We start from the raw sequence: 23,949 nt of genomic DNA, 5'->3' as shown, positions 1-23,949 counted from the left end.
CCAGTTTATGTGACGTGATATATTAATCAAACTAAGCATGGCATTTTGGCTAATGGATGAAGGAGAGCTGATATAATGAAAGAGTGGAACTAAGTGAGACAGGACTTAAAATGGCATAACAGAAAGAGGCAAATGTAAAATTCAATCTAGTTATCATAGATTGTGCGAGTGAAACTGCTGCAGAAACAAAGATAATTGCACAAAAGTGTTATTTTCCTCGTCGACCTCTCAGTGAAGAGGTCCTGGGTTTGAATCTCGGTTCTTGCTTTTGTAGATTTTCCAAAGCACGCATGGTGGGAGAAATAAACAAGTTGTCCACAGGTGTGAGTAATTGCCTGACTTTATATGCCCTGTAATTGGCTAGTGATAATTCCAGGGGTGTATTTGGCCTTTTACCCAAAAGTCAAGTGGGATAGGCTTCCTCAGGACACTAATTAGGATAAGTGGTATAAGCACCGCGGTGCGAACACAATGCAAAACCCTCCATTATGATGATGTTGCGAAAAAAAAATGTCAGTTATGCAAGGCTGTACTAACACGGCACTGAAGACACAGAATTTTTTTCTGCAACAATATTACCCTTTGTCAGAATTTCAAATTTAGCCCCCCCCCCCATACACACACACACACACATACTTCATAAAAACCCTAAAAAAGTGACACCCCCACACCCCAGGTCATAAAACACAAATTTAAGGTTGACCCGTCAGTTGGCACGTTATCATGGCGCCTCGGTGGGGCCGGAGAACCGCCCCGGGTCCCTCGGTGGGTAGAGGTCTGGTCCCGATCCCGCCTCTCACTTGATTGGGTGCTGTCCTCAGGCATAGCAAAGACAAGGGACACTTCTGTCCGTCATTGTGCACACGAAACGGTATCACTTCACTTGCGTATGTCCACAGGCAACATGCGCCCGGGACATTTTTGCTCACTCACTACGACAAATACTCCTGAATTTGTGAATTGCTTGGGTGACCCCCTCACTCACACTCTGCTCCTATAGACATTTATAATTTACATAGCCACTCAAACCACACTTCACTTGTACAGCTGGGTTCACGACCCTTGTCATACATGCATTCTCTCCTGTCTTTGTACAGTCCAATCTTGTCCTGTCCTTCACTCGCAGTGTGTAGCGCTAATGCCCCATACAACACTTCTGTCTAATGTACCTTGTATACAGTTAATGCTCTTATTTTGTATTCTTTTCTCACACCACTGTAGAAAATTATGTTCGGCTGATTGACTCTGACTCTCAATAAATATGCATTATAATACTAAGAAACCACAGAGGCAACTTAAAAACTCCACTGTGACACATCAAAACTGTTGTGGCATTAAAGGGATACAAATCCTCCATTCTGCTTGACCAAACATCTGAATAGGACCAAAAAAAACAAAAAAACATTGACCCGTCATTTTGCGCAATTTCAACTCAAATGTTAGCGTATAACGCAAGACCTCTGCAGATCTTGCAAGCCTGCAATGTAGCTCACAAGAGCTCAATTCAAAAAGTATCAAAGGATCACCACCGCACCAATGCTTTTTATTGCGTAAAGGAGACTTGTGTTTGAACCATAGCTGCTGTCCAAGAATTTTAATGTTGGGGTAACTGCATTTCGATACCAATGCTGATGTTAAATGCTCGCAATTGTCGCAGATTCACTGGCTAGTTCGTATACAACAGAGGGGTCACCAGAATAGCATGCACAGAGACCAGGCAGCCCCACCAAGGACCACGTGACCTGTTTTAAACATTTCTTACTCGTGATGGAATGTTGTAATTTCCTAGCAACGTTGGAAATGTGAAATGGACTCAATTGCAGGGATTTATAGAGAGAAAATTTTGCATATTGAGATTTGTTTCCTGGCGGCACGGCGGATCAGCTGGAAAGCGTTGGCCTTACAGCTCTGAGGTCGCGAGTTCAATCCCGGACCCGCCTGTGTGGGTTTTCTCCGGGGACTCCGGTTTCTTCCCACATCCCAAAAACATGCAACATTAATTGGACACTCTAATTTGCCCCTAGATGTGATTGTGAATGCGGCTGTTTGTCTCTATGTACCCTGCGATTGGCTGGTAACCAGTTCAGGGTGTACCCCGCCTCCTGCCCGTTGACAGCTGGGGTATGCTCCAGCACTCCCTGTGACCCTCATGAGGATAAGCGGCTAAGAAAATGGATGGATGGAGATTTCTTTCCGACCTTGATAAATCCTTTTAATAATGGTTATGAAAAATGATTACCTACTCATGACGGAATCAGAAGCGTGTATCAAATTTGTACCCCATCACATTGTTCTGTCCCGAAGAAGTAGCACTCAGTTTCAAAAAGATGATGACGCCCAATTTAGAGTAATTTAATGCCAGGCCACCGAAAGATGATGCTACATTGAGCCAAGAATGAAAGTTCAAAAGTTCGAAAATAAACGAGGCATCATAGAATTTCCGCATTTTAACATGTTAATATGACACAGAGGTAAAGAGTGGTTGGAATAATATCATCCATCCATCCATTTTCTTTGCCGCTTATCCTGACGAGGGTCGTGGGGAGTGCTAGAGCCCATCTCAGCTGTCAATGAGCAGGAGGCAGGGTACACCCTGAACTGGTTGCCAGCCAATCGCAGGGCACATGGAGACAGACAACAGTCGCACTCACAATCACACCTACGAGCAATTTATAGTGTCCAATTAATGTTCCATGTTTTTGTGATGTGGGAGGAAACCGGAGTGCCGGGAGAAAACACACGCAGGCACGGGGAGAACATGCAAACTCCACACAGGCGGGGTCGGGATTGAACCTGGGTCCTCAGAACTGTGAGTCAAATGCTTTACCAGCTGAATCACCGTGCCGCCAGAATAATATCAGTCTAAAATAAGAAAAGGGTTTCCTGATGCTGGCAATATGGTCCTCATCTGACTAAGGAAGGTGCAATTGTAATAATTTAAATTTTTTTGTCAATTAATTAATTTAATTTTAATTTTGAATTTTTTTTTCCGCATAAAAGTCTACTAAGTTCTTGCAAGGTGTTTTAAACGTAGCACACAAGTTAATTCTCTCTTTGGTCAGGCATGTTAATTTCTTTTCCTTAATAAAATAAACTTAGTACGATTTCTTTAGAACATGTACATTGAGCTCATTGAGGTAAAAGTGACTCATCGTGTGCCTGAAAAAGTCACGGGACACCTGAAAAAGGAAGACTGTGAGCCTAAAAGATGGAGGAATGTATCCTTCACTTCCAGTCTGAGTCGTAGCTCATCACACGGAAAATAACTTTTTACGTTTATTTACTTAATACTGTATTTTATTTCATACTCTGCCAGGGTTAGACATTTTTTTTTACTTAATTATTCAGATGATAAAGCAGCAGCGGCTGATGAATTGATCTCACACCGGGACGCTGTTGTTTGGAGAAAAACAGCAATCGAAATGAAAATGTTGCCCCGAGGAGCTTTTGCAGGACAATTTAGGATTTTGTGTTTTTTTTTTTTTCTTCCATCCCTCACACAACGCGCAAGTGCATCTGTGCTCCGGCTTGAAAGCTTCATTTCACATTCTGACGTTCGCCCCGCACCAGTTGATTTCTATTTCCGTTGTGCACGTGTTAATTAAACCTTAATGTCCCAGCAGAGCCCACGTGATCCTGAGTGTTAGACGTCGACTGCAATGTTTTTTTGTCCTACCCAACCTTGACATGCTGACGATAATAAAAAACTCTTTTGCGATGGACGAAATCCATAAAGCTTAAAAGAAGCTTAAGGTTAGTTAGTGTGTCCATCCTGACTGATTAATCTGCACTCTCTCTGTCAATCTTGTTACTGTATACGAAATATTAAATCCAATGTCATATAGAGAAAATAGAGCAACAATGTGGTACACTGTTCTGTGGTGAAGAGATGATGTCATAGCAACATGTTAGTTGATATGTTGACCATATATTATGCGTTGTACAAATCCAAAAGGATTTCACATACTCAAAATCAAATTAAAGTCAAAAATCAAAAGCCTTTAATGTCATTATATGACTGCGCATAGAACGAAATGATGAGTGCTTCTAAAAAATGAAGAACATCTTGGGTAAAAATGACAGACATAATACAGACTTCAGGGCACAGTTATTGCTAAAATAAATAATTGCATAGAGTGTATTTTTCAGTCTTATACTCCCTGTCCAGGCTTTGGTAATATTATTCAAACCAAGAAGAGCAGACAAAAGTGCAGTTGCATAATATTACACTGCAGTACTGTTATGTTCAACGGTTTTGAGGTCAAGGAGTTGATGGCTCTGGGGAAAAAGCTGTACTAGCTTAGCTAGATAGCTAGAAAAATCAAATCAAAATTAAAAAAAAACAAAAGCCTTTCATGTCATTATAGGACTGTGCATACAACGGAATGACGAGCGCTTCTCCACAAGGTGGATGCGCGAATAAAATAGAAGAACATCTTGGGTAAAAATTACATAAAATACGTATATCAGGGCACAGTTATTGCCAAAATAAATAAATAAATAAATAACTGCATAGAGTGTGTTTTTCAGTCTTTTACTTCCTGTCCAAGATTTGGTAAGCTTATTAAAACCAAGAAGAGCAGACAAAAGTGCAGTTGCATAATATTACACTAGAGTACTGTTATGTTCACTGGTTTTGAGTTCAAGGAGTTGATTCAAGCTTAGCTAGCTAGCTAGCTACTAGCTTACTGTTTGTGGAGAAGTACACACTGTACATACAACAACTACATTGCTTTATGGATTTAGACACAGACAGGTCCATAATAAGGCTTGTGGCTGCTGAATTCTTATTACTGCTGAGAACCACTTACATGATCTAGTACATATACAGTAAGTACTCCATTGATATAATACTTGCAAATATGGTACTCAAGTATTTTATCTGGCTATATTCACTGTGACAGCATGTTTCCTTGAACTGCTTGGGCAGAGGGTTTTCATTAGAGTTCATCCATTAATTTATTTCTCTTAATGAATCTGGTTATTTTCTGGATTTCAAACTTAACTTTTATTTCATTGACGAATCTTTAAATCCTAAGTCATGTACAGAAGTTGGGAATCGCATTGGGGGGTGATCCTAATTAGGATTGGTCTTGGTTGAAATCTTGACTTGGAGGCATTCTAGCAACTATATGAGGTGCAAATTATAAAATATGAAAGTCATCATTAATCTGCAACATGCCAAAGTAAATTTTTTCTGAATTCCATCGTTTCTGTTTTGATTCTGTGTAGATGTTGAAAGTGCCAAGACTGCAGTTGACGTACACCTATAGAGGAAATGGAATTCCTCAACGAGATGTTTATCAGTTTTACTTGACATAACTGTGTAAAATCAATGTGTGATTATGAACAGCGGCAGAGAAATGGCCAGTCTTCCTGCTTGAAATGATCTTATGTCTGACTGCAGTAATTGCATGGATAAAATTAACTGCTTATTAACGTGCCTGCACAATAGCGAGCACGTCCGTCCTTCTTTTTTGCATTTCGTCTCAAATTGGACCCATCTTCTCAACTGCTGCCTTATTTTGCCCCTGTCAATAGATCCATCATTATTTGAGCCGCTTATCCTCACAAGGGTTGCAGGAGTGCTGGAGGGTATCGGAGTTATCTTCGGACAGGAGGCGGGGTACACCCAGAACTGATTGTGAAGAGATAGAAACAAAACAACCCATCGCACTCACAATCACACCTAAGGGCAATTTAGAATCTAGAATTTAGAATTAAATGCATGTTTTTGGCAATGTGGGAGGAAACCGGAGTTGCCGGAGAAAACACGCATGGAGAAGGAAAAGATGGAAATTCTAAACGAATCCCAGAACTGTGAGGCAGACGCTCAACCGGTTGCTCCACCGTGCTGCCTTGATAAGGTTAGTTATGTCATCTCAATGTGAGAGGTTTTTCTACTTCTTGATGAGAGAAACGGCCATTATCACGGAAGCGAGATATTCCCCCAAGCCATTTCCGAGCTGTTGTGTTACATGAAGCGTTGATTTTGTGGGAAAAAGGCAAGCCATGACAGGAACTGTGGAGATTTTTTTTAATCCCACATTAAAAGGCAGAAAATAGAGATATCCAAGGTGTACAGGGATCATAACTGCAGTCTTCTGCTTGCTGCCTCAGACCTCAAGAAGGCAAAAAAAAACCCCAAAAAAACCTGGGGGGCAGAGTCAGCCTGCATGTCAGGTATAAACTCTGGCTCACTTTCCCCCCCTCCCGCATTGTCAAAAAGTGATGACACATTCCTGTGCAGGCTACTTGAACTCTGAATGATCACCATCAGCCAACAGTAACTGCGGAATTTTGTTCTATTTTGTTGATTTTTGTTCCAAAAGCCAACAATACTATACTATTGATAGATGATATCATACATCTATTCATCTTCTATAGCACTTGTCGCCAGCCAATCACAGGGCACATGTTGAATAGACAACAACTAACAGCATTAGAATGTGTGAAGTTTAAAAGCCATTCAGGCGCAGAGAGTAAATTGAAACTCAGCGGATGTTTGACAAAGAACCTCTGAGCCGTAAGGCAGACTTGCTAAACACTAGTGAACCGTGCTGCCCAAGAAAATGTAATATGAAAACTTAATATTGTAGGCACACTCAGTATTATGTAGTACAAATAAAGTTGGAGGATAATACTAAATTGCTAAAGCTTGCAAATCTTCTCTCGTCAAACACAGCATATTGTAGAAAATGGCTCATGTTGACCCAATACAAGTTTAACATGGTATTGTATGAATAATATTTTCATTTCAAATGACACCTTTGAGCAAGAAATTCTTCCTCATTTTGTAACGTGGATCTGGAAAATGTGTACGTTTATTTTAAAAATTGCCTGCTCATTTCATTTTCATTTCAATCGCATTAATTTTCCAAATTTGTACATGGAAAACATTTTGTTAAAGCAATGCCTCTCAGTTTCAACTCAGATTAAGGATTATTGTTTTTGTAAATAAAAAAATGTTTGATCCGTGAGTGCGAGTGTACACAAATATAATAATAATACAATTATAAATGCACAGAAATTAGCATGTTAAAACTTAGCAGGCAATGTATATGTACTATGCTGTATATGCAATCCATACATTTGCATATACACTAATTATTGAGTATTAACTGTGCATTTTTACCAAAATGTATGTTCTAAGAATAAGGAAAGAAGTTTTTAAATTACAGGCTTTTTTGAGTAATTTAAAAAGCAAAAATAGATCATACTGCTGTTGTGACCTTCAGTATCATTTGTACAATTAAATTGATTTTTTTTTTCTTTTTGAGGGGCGCAGTAAAAAAACTACTCAGATAATGTGTTTGCACAAGTGTGCACACCCTAATAAGAGAGATTATGCACACTTTACAACATGATCACTATGCAGATCATTTATACATTACCTTTCAAAAATATATATTTTTCCCAGTTATACCAGTTATCAAGAATGTAAATGGTGGAAAACGTTTTTAAATATTTTCTTTTCATCTTATTTCTGTTCATTACAAAAACCTAGCATTTGAATGGGAGTGTGTAGATTTTTTAAAGCCACCCAATACTCAAATTTAAGTTTTTTTAAATTTCTAAAATGTGCTTTTATACGACCTTCAATAGGTATCATCAGCTGATCAATGTCATATGGGAATAAAGACCAAATATAGATCACAAGTTACTCTAAATAATTTAAAGTCCTTTATGGCTGGCTATTTGTGTAAAGTGCATTCACATGATGTAATTATACACCTGCGGATCTACTTCCTGCAGACAGTTTTGATAGCATTTTTTTTTTTTCCCTGCTGTGACCTTTTCAAATCCCATCTGATTTTAGCCTGTAAACGATGGGAAGTTCACAAGTCCATGCCATTTATGTCATAGTTGTGTAAGGGCTCATTTTCTGCTCGGTAACTGCACGACTGAAGACCCGGGGGCCGAGCAGGATGGCTGCTGTGAGGGAGTGGGTGGCGTGATAATGGATGTCTGTTACGAGAAGCGGCTGAGCTGGTGGTGAACACGGTGTACTCCTGTGTGCGCGGCCAGTGCCGCAACTTGTAGTATGGCGGCGCGGTGGCGGCTGCGGACACACGACCTGTTTGCTGTTTGTCTGCGGAGCACACACCCCTCTGTTTGATGACCTCGCCGCGTGCCGTTTACTCACACGGTGCCGCATTTGTGTGCCATTTGCCGCAGATGAATGTGAACGTTTCTGCCCGGGGGAGAATAGCCTGACCACCTGTCTTTCGTGTTTCTGTAGTTTCTGTGATCAACAGAGGCTTCGTGGCACTGGGCTCGCTGTGTTTGACTTTATGCAGCTGTCACGCACTCGCGGTGTTTGCTCAGATGCGACGTGCCTTTGTCAGTGAATTGTGCTTTGAAAACAGAGAAAGGACTCCATTTGGGAAGCACAATTTCGTTGTACTTTAACAAATGATCCCACTTATGATCCCAAGTAATTATCCCGTGTGGGCTGTATTCAAAGTGATTTCTCTCTCTCATCTGCTCCGAAAACAGTTGGGGCCGACGATACCAATTTTAAAAGTGTTCAAAATTTCGAGGGCCGACTCCTGATGTGTGGGGTCAACACGGCCAAACCAGGAACTCCGCGATTGTGACGTGACACGAAACAATATCCAAACAGGAAGCCGCCCGAAGATAACGCTATTGCTGGAAAAAAACAGATGAGCAAGTGATTCTTTTGCATGTTTGTACTATCTGTTTCTCGGGTAATTCAATGCAATAAAAATGACAAAGACTTTTGCAAACGTAATGCAGTTAGCAGATAAGGAGTTAGTGTAGCTTCTTCTATTTTTTCTTCTTTTACTACTACTGCTACTACTACTACTACTACTACTTCTACTATGACTACACTTTCTTCTTCATTGTATTTTCCGCCAATCTGGATGCCATATTGCAACGTGGTGCCTCTCACAGGTCAGTCTTGGTACTACAGAATATATCAGGGGTGCTAAATGGGTCGATCGTGAGGCAGTTTTGGTCCATCACGGGATGGCGTGCCCAAAAAAAAAAAAAAAAAAAGACATCACCCAATGTTCCCTCTAAACTGCCCGTGTGCGCAATTGTGCACCGCTGATGCAGTCTTGCAAATTGAAAGTATAACATACAGCTGATTAGTTTGTGACATTTTGCAATGTGATCCAATGAATGAGGGATGACTGGTTGTTACATCCAATGGCACAATTCACATAGGTACTGTAAAAAATGAAAAGAAGAAGCCACTGGTTTCTTTTAGGCAGCACACGGAAATTTCTCTAACAACGAACGCTGCTCCGCCACACTATCTTTTTCCTGGTTTACCTTACACCCGCCCCCCCCATCCCCGCTTTTAAAGACGTATACTCATAATTAAAAATGTTACAGTACTTACGCAGCCCGTCAATGTGTTTTATAATGACAGCGTCCTTCACTGCTGCTTTAGGTAGCAACACAGTCTGGGCAACGTAGGGCAAAGATGAGGTAGACATGCCGCTTATGTTTACTTTCGATATTAATGGAGAAGGTTAAAAAAAGAAATGCTTTTGTTTTAAGATACAAGACTGTTGGAATATGTGTATAATCCAAGAAAAAGTGGTTAAACTGGACGAGATTTTCTCTTTTCCGAGTGGGAAAGGTCTGGTCAGAAGCCAAAGTAGAAAGTGCAGAATGATATGGTGTGTAGTTTTAAAATTCCACTTTGCTACAGCCTGATCCAGGATGAAAGCACAGACAATACAGTGCACAAAAAGCAAATTCTGAAATTTAAATATAGGAGGCAACATAACATTAACCTTAAAACGGTTTTGGGAGCATCATCATCCCCCCCATCCCGTCGTCGTCGGTAGCTCGCGAGAGGCTGGCTACTGGAAAAGTAGATCTTGGGGTAAAAAAGCCTGGGCACCTCTGTAATATATTGTCGTGTGTGTGTGTGTGTGGTGCTCTGTCGGTCATCTTGTGTAACCAACACATTATAAGAGCAATAAGCACATAGATGAATATTTTTCCTCATCATGTGTGGCGTCTCATTTAAGAAAAATCCAAGATGTTCAAAATGAGTCTTTACACGCACTCACTGCCAACTCCACCAACATCATCGAATGAGCTTTAATAAAAACTGCATCAAAAGATCTGCTTGCCTGACATACATGATTTTAATTAATACTGTCAGAGAGATAATAATTGAATCATATGCCTGCCTTTTTTGATATATTTTGCAATCTGCCATTTTATTGGAAGGCATTTTCATAAAATATTGTGTTCTCCGTTTATATATTATGCCAGGTAATCTTTTGACCTTTCTGCATTATTGTTGTTTTAATATTGTTTGTTAGGATAGAAAATCACTAAGTATTATGCATTGTAGCCCAACACCACTGGAAACAAAATGAAAGGAAAGAATATGCTTTGGCCAAATGGAGCTTAATAACTTCACTTTCTTATTTTGTATTTGAAATCTCATTCAGCTATACTGAATGTTGTGGTGAATGATTAATGCTGCTGTGGTTATTCAGCTTTATCTTCGGTACATTTTATGGCGCCGTGGTATTAGATGAAGTTGCTTGTGTCTATTTTGTCAGATTTATGGTTCTATTTCTTTCCTGCTATCTTTTAGTCATTTGATTCATTTTAATGTTTAATTACATTGCATCTGTGCCTACTTCCCTGGAACACCTCACTAATAAATAATACCTACTTTATGTACAGCCTTGTACTACACATCTGAACTGCAGCCCCTTAATTTAGAAAAAAAAACCATCAACTTTCAACGTGATGTAACTTCAAGAGGAAGCTTAGTACAAGTGAGATTCAGGACCCTAAACCACGCAGGCTGCATTATACACTTTTCTCTTTTAGATAATTAATCTGCCCGTCACAGGGCTGCAAGGACAGTTATGTCATGCAGCTTATAAAATATGGGGAATAAAATTCTAGAGATAAATTGATAAGTACACAAGGCTGGATTAAGGCGCACGGGTGAGTCCAGCATTCAAGTCTCTCTTTCATTTACTTTTGCACATTTTAATGAATCAAATGCTGCTCCCTCTTTACTTAAGTAATGGGCTGAAATGATATGACCGTCCATTACTTGTGTAGTAGCACTGTACTGCTCCAAAACATGATAATTCAATTAAAATGTGACTCAATGTCCAAAATGGGGCACAGTGATCCACCTAATCACCGAAGCATCCGAGTTAAGACGTACAGTCAAGTCATTTTGAACAGTAAGTATAAGTGAAAGTTTTCGTCGCATAATGCTTTTGCCCTGGCTCCTCTATTGATACGCAGGGTTGATTAATGTTTACTTCACAGCTGCAAATGAATCACTGGGCTCTGCTGCAGTCTTGATAACAGCCATAGAGAGAATCAATATGCGCCAAGTAGGAAAAATATGTCTTGGGAATGTGGAATCAGATGAAAATGTAGGCACTTTCAGTATGGCCGCTAATCAGTACAGTTCCCCAATCAGCGCAGCGGTCTTCGGCTTTTGTGCACGCAACGCTGATAATGTTGATGAAAAGATTAATCGTCTGCCACTGGCCGAGCCACGGCTGGCCCAAACCTAATGAGTACATTAAGAAATTCCATATTTTAAGGATTTATTTTTAATGCCACACAATGAAGTTATGGGAAAGAGTAGTGGAGGCTAGACTCAGGACAGAAGTAAGTATCTGCGAGCAACAGTATGGTTTCATGCCTAGAAAGAGTACCACAGATGCATTATTTGCCTTGAGGATGCTCGTGGAAAAGTACAGAGAAGGTCAGAAGGAGCTACATTGCGTCTTTGTGGATCTAGAGAAAGCCTATGACAGAGTACAAGAGAGGAACTGTGGTACTACTGCATGCGTAAGTCTGGTGTGGCAGAGAAGTATTTAAAAATAGTACAGGACATGTATGATGGCAGCAGAACAATGGTGAGGTGTGCCTTAGGTGTGACAGAGGAATTTAAGGTGGAGGTGGGACTGCAATCAGGGATCAGCTCTTAGCCCCTCCTGTTTGCAGTGGTAATGGATAGGCTGACAGATGAGGTTAGACTGAATCCCCTTGGACCATGATGTTCGCAGATGATATTGTCATGTGCAGTGAAAGCAGGGAGCATGCAGAGGAACAATTGGAAAGATGGAGACATGCACTGGAAAGGAGAGGATGAAGATTAGCCGAAGAAGTAAAACAGAATTATGTGCGTGAATGAGAAAAGTGGAGGGGGAAGAGTGAGGCTACAGGGAGAAGAGAGATAGCGAGGGTCGACGACTTCAAATACTTGGGGTAACAATACAGAGCAATGGAGAGTGTGGTCAGGAAGTGGAAAGAAGAAACGGGTCCAAGCAGGTTGGAACAGCTGGCGAAAGGTGTTCTGGTGTGTTATGTGACAGAAGAGTGTCTGCTAGGATGAAGGGCAAAGTTTACAAAACAGTGGTGAGGCCGGCCATGATGTACGGATTAGAGACAGTGGCACTGAAGAAACAACAGGAAGCAGAACTGGATAGGGGTGGCAGAAATGAAGATGTTGAGGTTCTCGCTCGGAGAGTGACCAGGTTGGATAGGATTAGAAATGAGCTCATTAGAGGGACAGCCAAAGCTGGATGTTTTGGATGACAAGTTCGAGGAGAGCAGACTTCGATGGTTTGGACATGTTCAGCGCGAGAGAGTGAAGTATATTGGTAGAAGGATGCTGAGGATGGAGCTCCAGGCAAAAGAGCGAGAGGAAGACCAAAGAAGAAGGTTTATGGATTGTGGTGAGGGAAGACATGAGGGCAGTTGGGGTTAGAGAGGAAGATGCAGGAGATAGGCTAAGATGGCAAAAGATGACACGCTGTGGCGACCCCTAACGGGACAAGCCGAAAGGAAAAGAAGAAGAAGAAGAATTTTTAATGTCATATGAGCACCCGGGGGAGAAACTGCAAGCAACCGAGCACTTCAGCTGTCTGCTGAATGACACCATCGACTCACATTTATTAGTCCACATTTATAATTGTTCTGGAGGAAAATTTTTAATTGAATTTGGAAGGGAACGATAAATCACCAGCCTTCCTCCCCCTCGCAAAAATGCATCCTCATGCCAAGAGCCAATGTTTCTTACATGTTGAGGCCTTTAAAACATAGAAGACAAAAGTATTTATTCTCCCTGTTGCTGATCTGAAATCTTGAGGTACAAGCAACACAAAGCTATATTTAAGGAGAAACCAAGATAAGTAAAATTTTGAACCCTAACCCTCATCTAATATGGTTTGTTTCCACTGGGATAGCGTTACTGCCGTCATACTTTATTAGGAGTGTAGCTGTGGAACACAACGTGAACAACAGTACATAAGAACGGGAAAAAAAGAGGCTCCAAATCAGATTACAATGGAGGGGTACCAATTACGACTGAAATATAGTGACTTATTGTATTTTGAACACGAGACTGTTTGAAAACTTCGTTAAATATATTTCAGTTTTTTTGAATGCAAAAAAATATTGGGATGGTTGTCCGAGTTTAAATTATATATGTATTTATAAACCCCCAAAATCCAGTCTTATTATTTGTTTTCTTTGTATGCCTGGAATGTTTCAAAGCTGCAATTGTGACAATTCACAAGATTCTTTGCGGTCATTACTGCAACATTTTTGTTTATTTCTCAGAGCTACTTTTGACTATGAAAACTTGCCCAAAAATACGTTATAACAAGTGTACTTGTTGGGAGAACAAGTACGTTTAATAATCTCTACTGTCGTTGTAAATTTGGTTAGTTCATGAGGACCTACATTATGAGCGATCACAATAAACATGGATTGCATGCTAAACCAGAGGTAACAAACTCAAGGCCTGAGGGCCAGATCCAGCCTGTCACATCATTTTATACGACCCACGGAAAATTTCAGTTTTTTTAATAAAATAGATTTATTGTGTTTATTCTGGCAAGAACTGAGTAGAGAAATTGCATTTTTCCCTTTAGTCAAACTGGTGTTACAAGCATTTATTTGCAACTAATCCCTATCTGGTTGTATATTGAAACGTTGACGTTCCATTATCTTCCATAAATTCTGATTTCAATTCCAGTAAACTTAAATAAATAAATAAATCGGATGGGAGTTCAACTGTGACTCGAATGAGGGAAAAGCTGGATGGAAAATCAATGGGTGGAACTATTTTTTACGATGGCGGTGTCTATAAAATCATTCCAATCATTTGCTTTTGGTGCTGACAGAATATAGTTAATTCACATTTATTCTAACCAGACTGAAGGGGTTTGGACGGAACTGCGACAGGCTCGCAGATGTTATCGAGATTGCCTCTCAGGCAGGCACATGATATGTAATGCGTTTACATCTTCCACCCACACCAAAGTTGCGAGTACACGCATGCGCATACACACGCGTTACCAGCTGGTCTTTGTGCATGTATGATATACACAACAGCTTGAAGTGTAGACAACATTTGTCACAGGGAGATGGCCGCTCTATTGACTTTCAGGTCACTGACTCTGTTAGCATGTGTTAAATCAATTCAAGGACATTTCAACCAAAGTGAGGTGAAACAAAGGGGATAAGGTGGTAGAGGTGCACGTTACTTTAATTAGGTTCTTTACGTACGTATAAAATATCTCAACATTGAAGCGAATGAGTTAAAGGTTACGTGTCTGTATTAATTTGAGCACTCTTTAAATTATATGGTTGGGTTTTTGCAATTGAATTATGCACCAGTCTGTTGGAACATAAACATTCTTTTGGTGTATTGTTTTCCCAATGTCCAATATGTAAGCCCAATTTTGACTCCATCCACTCCTGACATTTATTAAATCATGGCACATATTTAACATGAGCAAAACCTCACGGTGGATCAGCTGGTAAAGCTTTGGCCTCACAGTTTTGAGATCCAGGCTTCGATCCCGGCCCTGCCTGTGTGGAGTTTCCATGTTTTTCGTGTGCCTGCGTGGGTTTTCTCCAGGTGCTCCAGTTTCCTCCCACATCCCAAAAACATGCAACATTAATTTGACAACTCTAAATTGCCCCTACGTGTGATTGTGAGTGCGGCTGTTTGTCTCGATGTGCCCTGCGATTGACTGGCGACCAGTTTTGGTCCTGCCCGATGACAGCTGGGATTGGCTCCAGCACTCCCGCGACCCTTGTGAGGAAAAGCGGCAAAAAAAAAATGGATGATGGATAGTACAAATGATGATAACTGATAAAACTATCAGTTTTGTTCAATGAATGGCAACAGGTCCGTATGATTGTAGCCTACCTTCTGTCATTTAATTGAAGAGTTTTCTATCCGCTCTGCAATTGGCTGAACACCAGTTGAGGGTGTACCGTGCCTCTTGGCCGGAGAGTGCTGGGATTAGCTCCAGCACACCCATGACCCTTGTGAGGGAAAGCAGTCCAGAAAAAACATGGATGGATGGAATGAAGCATTGTGCTTGTCACGATACATCGCTGGGATAGATAATGAAGAAAAAGACACTATTCAGACCGGTCTAGTGAAGTTAGGTCAAACTTAAAAAGAATTTCATTTCCAGATCCTATAAGGACAACCTGTTTGTGCAACAGGCTTCAGAATAGGTGAATAAATGCCGCCGAGGTTCCAATTCGGTGTTATCTGTGTGCTGTGTTCGTTCTTTTGGACCGTCACCTACAATCATCGTTGGAGCAACTCTCAGCTCAAGGTGATAGGTTGGAAATCTTAAGGTGGGGGGCACTAGTGGGATCACAGTAGAAAAAGTCGACAACGTTGGAGTTTTATTCATGAGGGATGATTGAAAAAAAAAAAGATTTTAAGATTGACTACTGCCAGTGAGCGTATCTCCCCTGCTGCAGGCTTTACATCACAGCAGTGGCGGCAAAGACGGAGGACAGCCGTAAAATCTAAACTCTCGAGTTCTCCCTCGATCGAATCGTCACTCTTTGCTCTCGCTTGCACCTGAGGTCATGACCCCAGTGTGGTGCCTGCGAGAAGGAGATTGCACATCCAATCAGCCAAGACAGGCTGGTTTGCTTTTTCTCCGGGTGATGCCTTTGGACGCCAAGAGATTTGGGAGTGCGTCATTGAGCTTCTTCAACTTTATGCCGGGAGCTGCCTCTTAGTGTATTTTGTGGGCCCAGAATAGCTGCCGTCTTCAAAGCTGCAGACTGGGAGAGCTTGTGAAGCCACATGAGGATGCCGTGGTGGACTACATCTCCAATCTGGCCTGGGAGGGCTCAGCCTCCTTGAGACAAACTTTTGAAAAGCTGAGCTGTTTAAAAAAATGGACGCATAGCATTGTTTAAGATAATCTACACCCATTTGGACAGTGTTGCCTAAACTTGCTTTAATGCCGCTTTGTCTTTTGTTTGTCCTTGCCTCAACAGATAACCAAACAGCAGCTTCAGCAGACCAAGGATCGCTTTCAGGCCTTCCTGAACGGAGACACGCAAATTGTAGCTGATGAAGCCTTCATCAACGCCGTGCAGAGCTACTATGAGGTACCAGTACACGATAATCACAGCGGCACCCGCTCAATCACAACATGTTTTTCCCGCAAAACAGAGGCTGGATGACTTTGTAAATTCATCACTGACTAAATGCAAGTCCATGTACATTTCTGCTGATTGTAGAAGTGCAAAAAATGTGGCTGGCTGGCTGGCTGCAGCAATTTCGCCTCTCTCTTTGCGAAGTCGAGCCGGGCGTTTTTTTCGGCCCATAAATCCAAGCCCCCATGCAGGACTGCTCCAGTTTCCGAGTCAAAATGCCTGAAATCCATGCGGCTGAATGATAAAATGGTGGCTGAGGTTTCTCACTGTGCAGATTATGAGTCAGACCATGTGGCTGACACAGCCGTCTTTCCAAGCTCACGCTCTTCAATTCACATAATGAAGCAAGTTGTTATTACCATGCGTGCTAGAGACATGACAGATAGAGGATATTAAAGGTCAATTCTTTAATGGAAAAAAAAAACAAGCAAAGGGGTACTGGAAAAACTGCAGATAAATGCGTATACATTCTTTAGATCGCTATAGAGTTTAACAAGAGCTTCACCTCCATGTCATGATTGATGTAATATGCTATACCGTGCTATATGTAAACGAGGGCGAGGGATACATACCGGTCGATATCAGCATTGATACGTTAAATGGTGAAATAGTGAGTGAAGAAATTATAGTCCTTCAAGTCTTTTATGTCAACCATCCAATCCTGGTGCAATACAGTATCAATACAAAAAGGGAATATTGCTGCTTTGGATGAAGTGAACAATGCACTATGCTGCGCATTGATAAGAATCTAAAACTGTGCTACGTCCTCATAATATATGCCCATTCCAAGGAATGAACTCTTCAAGTAAAGTCACCTGCATCATTCAGCAGCTCTCTGTTTCAAATGTACTCAAACAACGTCTACGATACATCATTATGTGCTTGTGGTATTTTTACGCAAGCTGAGAAATCTCATGTAGCGTTTTAAAAATGTTAAAATACTCCCGGTATCATAGAAACTACCCAGACAAGCCCAAAAATGTAGAGCACCGTCTAGTGGCATCAGTGAGGAGGATTCGAACCCTGCCGTCTAGTCCCAAAGGTTTTAAATGGATAAATAGCAGTAGTTTGCTATGGAGTAGAATTTTACTGCAGTTGTGCGATCTTTTAAAATGTTGTTAATCTTATTCTGGTACTTGAGAGGGAAAAAACATCACAAACGGGCTCTCAGTATGAATCAGCACCGTTCGGCACTTTTTCAAAATATTACCATTATAAAAGACCGAGTTTTATTTATTTTTTTATGAAGTTTTGCACTGGTGCAAGTGCGCTGACTGTCTGTGCTGCGCGTAGGCTACTGCTGTGTACAAAAAGGATGTGGAGTACACCCAATTATTATGATGGACTAGACCTTTTTTAATAGCAAATTAAATTGCTCTGGTAATTGACAAAATAATTTAAATGGTTGTTGCTATTCTATTTTGAGTGGGAGAGACAATAATAAATTAAATCATTGATTTTCCTAAAGACTTCTGCGCCTTTAAAAGCCTCTCCAGGCAGGAATCAATGGGACCAAAGCTTTGTTGTTTGGACATGTACACTGTTTACAAAATGACGAGCACAGTTGCTTTTCAGCCACCTTGGTTGCCGGGAACAAAATGTGACTGTCTCGATGACAAAGCAGTGGGCTGCATTGTTTCGTTGATGCTGTCATTTTGCCTGTGATTGTCAGGCTGTCATTTGCAGGCGGCCATGTTGCTGAACATCCCTGCATGCAGGCCATAGAACTGTGTTCTTGTTAACAGCGAGAATATCTGTATGAGCAATGTTGCAGGGTCCAGGAGTGTTAAATTTGTTATTGTCACAAGACACATTGTGGATATGTTGTACCTTGTTGGACAGGGATAATTATGATAACCATATACTGTACTGTACTATAATATAAATGTATAGTCACACCATGATGTTATTAGATAGCGTACAGCTATGCAATTGCCCTTGCAATTGATTGTTATATTCTGCAATGACAATAAGCATTCTACCTCAAATTCTCATATTGTGAACATTTGATCACATTTTGATTCAGAAGCAATAATTGTGACATGCCGATATTTACAGTTTGTGTAAAACTATTGCGGCGGCACGGTGGATCAGCGAGTAAAGTGTTGGCCTCACAGTTCTGAGGACGCAGGTTCAATCCCCGCCCCGCCTGTGTGGAGTTTGCATGTTCTCCCCGTGCCTGCGTAGGTTTCCTCCGGGTGGGCACTCCGGCTTCCTCCCACATCCCAAAAACAACAACATTAATTGGACACTCTAAATTGCCCCTAGGTGTGATTGCGTGATTGTGATTGCGGCTGTGTGTCTCCATGTGCCCTGCGATTGGCCGGCAACCAGTTCAGTGTGTACGCCGCCTCCTACCTGTTGACAACTGGGCTAGGCTCCAGCACTCCCCGCGACTCTCGTGAGGATAAGCGACAAAGAAAATAGATGGATAAAACTATTGCTCAATTTGCTTCAAGAAAAGATTTAGTGAAAAAACAAATGCTTGCAATATCAGTTAAAGTGTCTCTGCCGAAATGAATAAAACAAAGCAAGTGAGAAACATGAAATAAACACACGTTTTGTTTTTTTTTTGTGTGTGTGTGGATCTGGCCCCAGGGCCTTGAGTGTTATGCAGCATGAGTATTGTAGATGATCAAACTGCATCCCTGCTCAAGACATCCTTCAGCTTTTCCCTCATATTACCATGTGTAAATGAGGGAAAGCACCAGTACAGTATTGTATATTATTCCCTGGAACGGCAAAGCTGCTGATTTTCAATTTACCATGAAACGCTTTGATGATTCCATCCATCCATCCATTGTCTACACCACTTTGCCTCACTAGCGTCACGTGTATGCTGGAGCCTATCCCAGCTAACTCCAGGCAGGAGGCGGGATACACCCTGAACTTGTTACCACCCAATCGCTGGCTTCGACAATGGTTGAATGCCATTTGTGTGATGAAGAAGTCAGACCCTCAGGGACAAAATGCTACATGAACAGAAATGATTATATTTTCCTACAGAGGAGTAATGTAACGTTTCTTTCACTCCAGTATTTAGCACACTGCAGTAACCATTAATCCCGCATCCTTATCTCCTCCGTCTCACAACACAGGTGTTCTTAAAGAGCGACCGTGTGGCTAAAATGGTCCAGAGCGGCGGCTTCTCGGCGAGCGACTTCAGGGACGTGTTCAAGAGGCACATCGAGAAACGCGTGCGTAGCCTCCCGGAGATCGACGGCCTGAGCAAAGAGACGGTTCTGAGCTCCTGGATGGCCAAATTCGACACGATCTACCGCGGGGACGAGGATCCGCGCAAGGCGCAGCAACGCATGACTGCCAGCGCTGCCTCCGAGCTCATCTTGAGCAAGGACCAGCTGTACGAGATGTTCCAGAATATCCTGGGTATCAAAAAGTTTGAGCACCAACTGCTTTACCAAGCTTGTCAGGTACGTTTCAGCTCCAATTGTGCAGGTAAACATTCAAATTGCGTCATATCCCCGCAAGGTCATTCTAAAGCTGTTTGATGTGGAGTAACTTGAGAACCTTGACCCTATCAAACATTTTTGTGAAGAATCAAACAGTGACGGTGTGCTAGCAGAGATCCTCTCAAGTTCGACATCGGGAACGTCTGCTATAAAATCCCCATGTAAACACTTTAACTGTAGAAGCACTCCCAGAAGAGCGAAAACTATGGGTTGTTTTCATGTGACGTCACCCTCGAACAGCGGCCATTTACGATCCCTGAGCTCCGTTACTCATACATAGGCAAGGTGGAAGACATTATGTTTCTAACTGCATTCATTGAAGACGCGACTGACAGCACATCAAGCCCAGACTGACTATTGGGCTACCTGGCATACACACATCATGGGACTCAGGACTGCGTAACAAAGGCGGACTATTGTGCCCATGATTTTTTTTACTCTATGTGACAGAAAGGAGGAGCACTTACCTCTATGCTAACACCAAAACCTAAGGTTGTGGAATATTATTGTTTTAATATCGAGGCAAACTCCATTTATTCAATTTTTTTTGAAATGGTGAACTGTATATTAGTGCACCACAAGCAAAGCGAAATCTTTATTATTTGTTTAAAATTTGATGACAATAGCAGAAAGACAAAAGAATAAACAAATCCATTATTTCACAAAATTCTCGAATCTTTCAAGTGAACAAAAAACGATCTCAACTGTAATGTTGGGCTTCTGCGTATCGATTGCACTTGTTAGCTCGGTGACACTTCACCACGATGGAGGTTGAGACCGGGCAGCGGGATAGCAGCGTCGGACAATCGTCCACAAAACCAAGTCTCGGTGAAGCACAGAGCCTCAGAACGTCCAGAAAGTTTTTTGTCTGAACCGTTAGATGATATCCCCGCTTACGCAGCCGGACTTGTGTACCGGTTCACGAGGCTTTGAAGAGTGCACCAACTAGTAACTCTGGAAAAAGCTTCAACCAATTGGTGAAAGTTGTCGAAAAAAAGTCAGAAGAAAAGTCAGAAGAAAGCTCTGTGATGGTTAGCAAGTCCTCTCTTGTGTACTTGAGTCCCAATACACCCGTGAAACACAAAAACACACACAATAACTGAGAGTATTTCTTCCACACTGGGTACGCGTTAGGTGGAGGGGTTAAATGACGGCGGGCAGTGGCGCGTGGGTAATTCAGCAAAAAATGTGATGTCAGTGAAAACAACCCACTGCAGCTGCAAAGGTTGGACCAACTTCATATGTTACTTCATATTAGTCAACTTCCACATTTTTAAAAAAAATACTTTCTTATACACAATAGGCTTATCTCTTAGTTGCTGAAGTGGAAAGTCTGTAACTCGTCATTGGGGGGCCCAAGGCAAAGCCAGTCATGGGACCCCCGTCTTTTGGAATCTCTTATAATTATCTGACAGCTTAACTCACTAGTTACGTAATCCTTTTACAGTATATTTTCCTCTTCCTGCTGTCACATGAATAGTATTTATTACCAAAGGTTTCGAATATGCATGTCTATCATCAACAAAAAAAGTGTGAACTTGATCAATTTCTCTCCTTTCCTAAGGTCTATAGAACATTATTCAAGGTTTAATCTCATTACAAATTCGATGGCTTTAATGCTCTCACCTTCGTGCCACGCTCCTCTTCTTCTCCACTGCTGATCCTGACAGCAGTGTCATGCAAAATAGTATCCGGCTTTTGCTGTTGTCACTGCCGGTTAAACACATCCGTCACCGTGAAGAAGGTTGGAACCTTATTTATTTAGATTTTGAAAAAAAAAAAAAAAAAAACGTTTGATTTCTCTTGGGCTTCTCCTGTTTTCTGTTCCACGTGAGTAACTGTCATGCTCGCAACTTTATTTTCTTTGCATTTTCCTGAATCAAGTATGGACACGCGCAGTAAAATGGGATTCACAGTATGAAAAGGGAAGGGGGTGCATCGACTTGATTACGATAGATGAAGCAATTTAATGTGTTTTTATGCATGTGAACTAAAACTGCACCCATGATAATTACTTTAAATTGAAGAAAACAAATCAGTCAGTTTTAATTAGATATTTGGGTGCTCCTAAGAATCTTAGGCCCCCAGGCACTACTAGCCTGTGTCTGCTCATGGTAAATCCTGATTGGTGCACACGGTGCCGTGCAGTGTCCTCCGTTTGTTTTCGGCACTGTTGGCCAAAAACCTCATGTATCCCAAAATGGTCATCTTTATTTTTTCTAAAAAAAAAAATTTAAACAAGCTATTTAGCTACTCTAAGTGTTCAAAATAGCTTTGGAGGACATCTTTAAAGTCTCCTGATCCGTTAAACTGTCTGAGAAGTGTTGCAAAACTCTGCCTCCTCCCAGTCCGCATTATGGCTTCTCAAGATTGAAAGTCTGGATCTTTTGTAGAAAATCAAAGGTGGAAATAGGCAGGTTGGACACATTTGAATGAAACTGGTATATTGATAGCTGTAATCCTTCGGTGCTTGAAGTAAGATCCTACCTACGAAGGTAGGAAAGTTGCATACAGGTTTCCGCTTATTACACTTCCTATGCAGCTCATCATTTGTTTTATTGCATCACTCATTGGAGGCTTTTTGTCATTCGGTGGGTCGGTATGAGCACAGACCGGAAGGCTTGTGGTGGCGATGAATTCTACCGTTTAAATTTCAGCGTGAATTAGCAAATTTTTTCTTTTTTTTTTTTTAGCATACTAAGTTGGTGATAGAACATGTTTTTGGTGTGGTGCTGTGTTAATGTTTGCGCACCATGGTTTATTATAGTAATGAAAGGTGCAATTGTAATTGCTATTTTAACGATGCAGTGTTTGGTAAATGAAGAGTAAGATTGCTTTTTTTTTATTCCATGAAAAGTAATGATTTTGGAGATGTAATAGTACAGTATGCTATTGTTTTTTGACCCATGCGTTGCTTTTATAGCACACAGTCGATATAAATTTGACCTAAAAATGATTCAAATAGCATCTGTCATTGGCACTGCAACCCTAAATCGTTACGTGAAAGCGCTACTAACTACTTTCATGGCCGATAATATTTCTGGACCAGCCTTGGACAGCTCTCATGTTGTGTCAGCCTGAGTGGGAACCCAAAAGGTTTTAAACCTTGCCACAAAATAAAACGATCACATTGTTAATTTCAAGACGTGATGTTACAACATAGAAGCTTCTCTTAGCGTTTAGCACCAACATTTATTAGCTTGGCCTCTTTAGCATCTGACCATGTCCATGCACACGCATGCTCGTTTATGATTTGCTCTTTCCTGGGCACATTCAACGTAGATTACAAATCACTTCAGAGGAGGCTTTGGAGCATATAAACAGAAAAGCCCTTACTGTTGCTTTAACTTGTCAGCTGTCTGTATCTGGTAATGTCCAATGCTTCACTCTGGAGGTAGATATGTTGAGATTACAGACTGGGGGCTTGTGTCACATATAACTCTCTTAGCCTGCTGCCGTTCCAGCTTTACTGCTCTCTGTGGGAATGTTAAAAGCAACACTAATGTATTACCTCTCCGGCAACCCGGTTAAAAGTCTTATCACGGCCTTATTTGGAGGAAACCTCTGGCGCGCCTGCACGTGTTTATTTAATGCATAAAAACCTACCTTTTGATAATGGCACGTGGCCAATGGAGCTTAAAAGTAAGTGGATCAATCCATGGATCCATCTGTGCATTTTGGTGACGCCGAAGAAAGCAAACAAATCGCTCAGTATTGTCGTAAAGCCTTGTTTGGATGAGATCAATACTGGCTCCGTTCCTCAGTGGGGTTCATTAACTTGATGTTTCTCATGCTGCGCTGTGAGACATTTCCATAGCCTCCTTTCTAATGCCTTTGATGATGCTTAACCTAGTTTGCATGAGCTACAAGCAAAATTGATGGTATGAGGTCACAAATCTGCATCCAGAACATCCGCAGAAGCTCCACAGAGTAACACCATGGGGGCCAGCGAACTGCGGAAAGTTGAAGTAGTAAGTACAGCTAATCCACGCTTGGAAGTATTGCACGTCGC

General features: G+C 41.4%; 1 protein-coding gene across 6 annotated transcripts in view; it reads left to right on the top strand.

Moving 5' to 3' along the window:
- cadpsb (Ca2+-dependent activator protein for secretion b) overlaps nucleotides 1-23,949 on the top strand; it is a 98,934-nt gene that overhangs the window by 15,872 nt on the left and 59,113 nt on the right. For all 6 annotated transcript variants that reach the window (XM_061833471.1, XM_061833468.1, XM_061833470.1 and 3 more), the window contains exons 3-4: nucleotides 16,306-16,419; nucleotides 19,566-19,898. In XM_061833471.1, coding sequence (XP_061689455.1) covers nucleotides 16,306-16,419; nucleotides 19,566-19,898 — 447 coding nt within the window. The remainder of the gene's footprint in view (nucleotides 1-16,305; nucleotides 16,420-19,565; nucleotides 19,899-23,949) is intronic.

The sequence above is a fragment of the Syngnathoides biaculeatus genome, chromosome 10 (assembly GCF_019802595.1).
Source record: "Syngnathoides biaculeatus isolate LvHL_M chromosome 10, ASM1980259v1, whole genome shotgun sequence".
NCBI lineage: Eukaryota > Metazoa > Chordata > Actinopteri > Syngnathiformes > Syngnathidae > Syngnathoides > Syngnathoides biaculeatus.
This window is presented reverse-complemented; position numbering and strand designations above follow the sequence as displayed.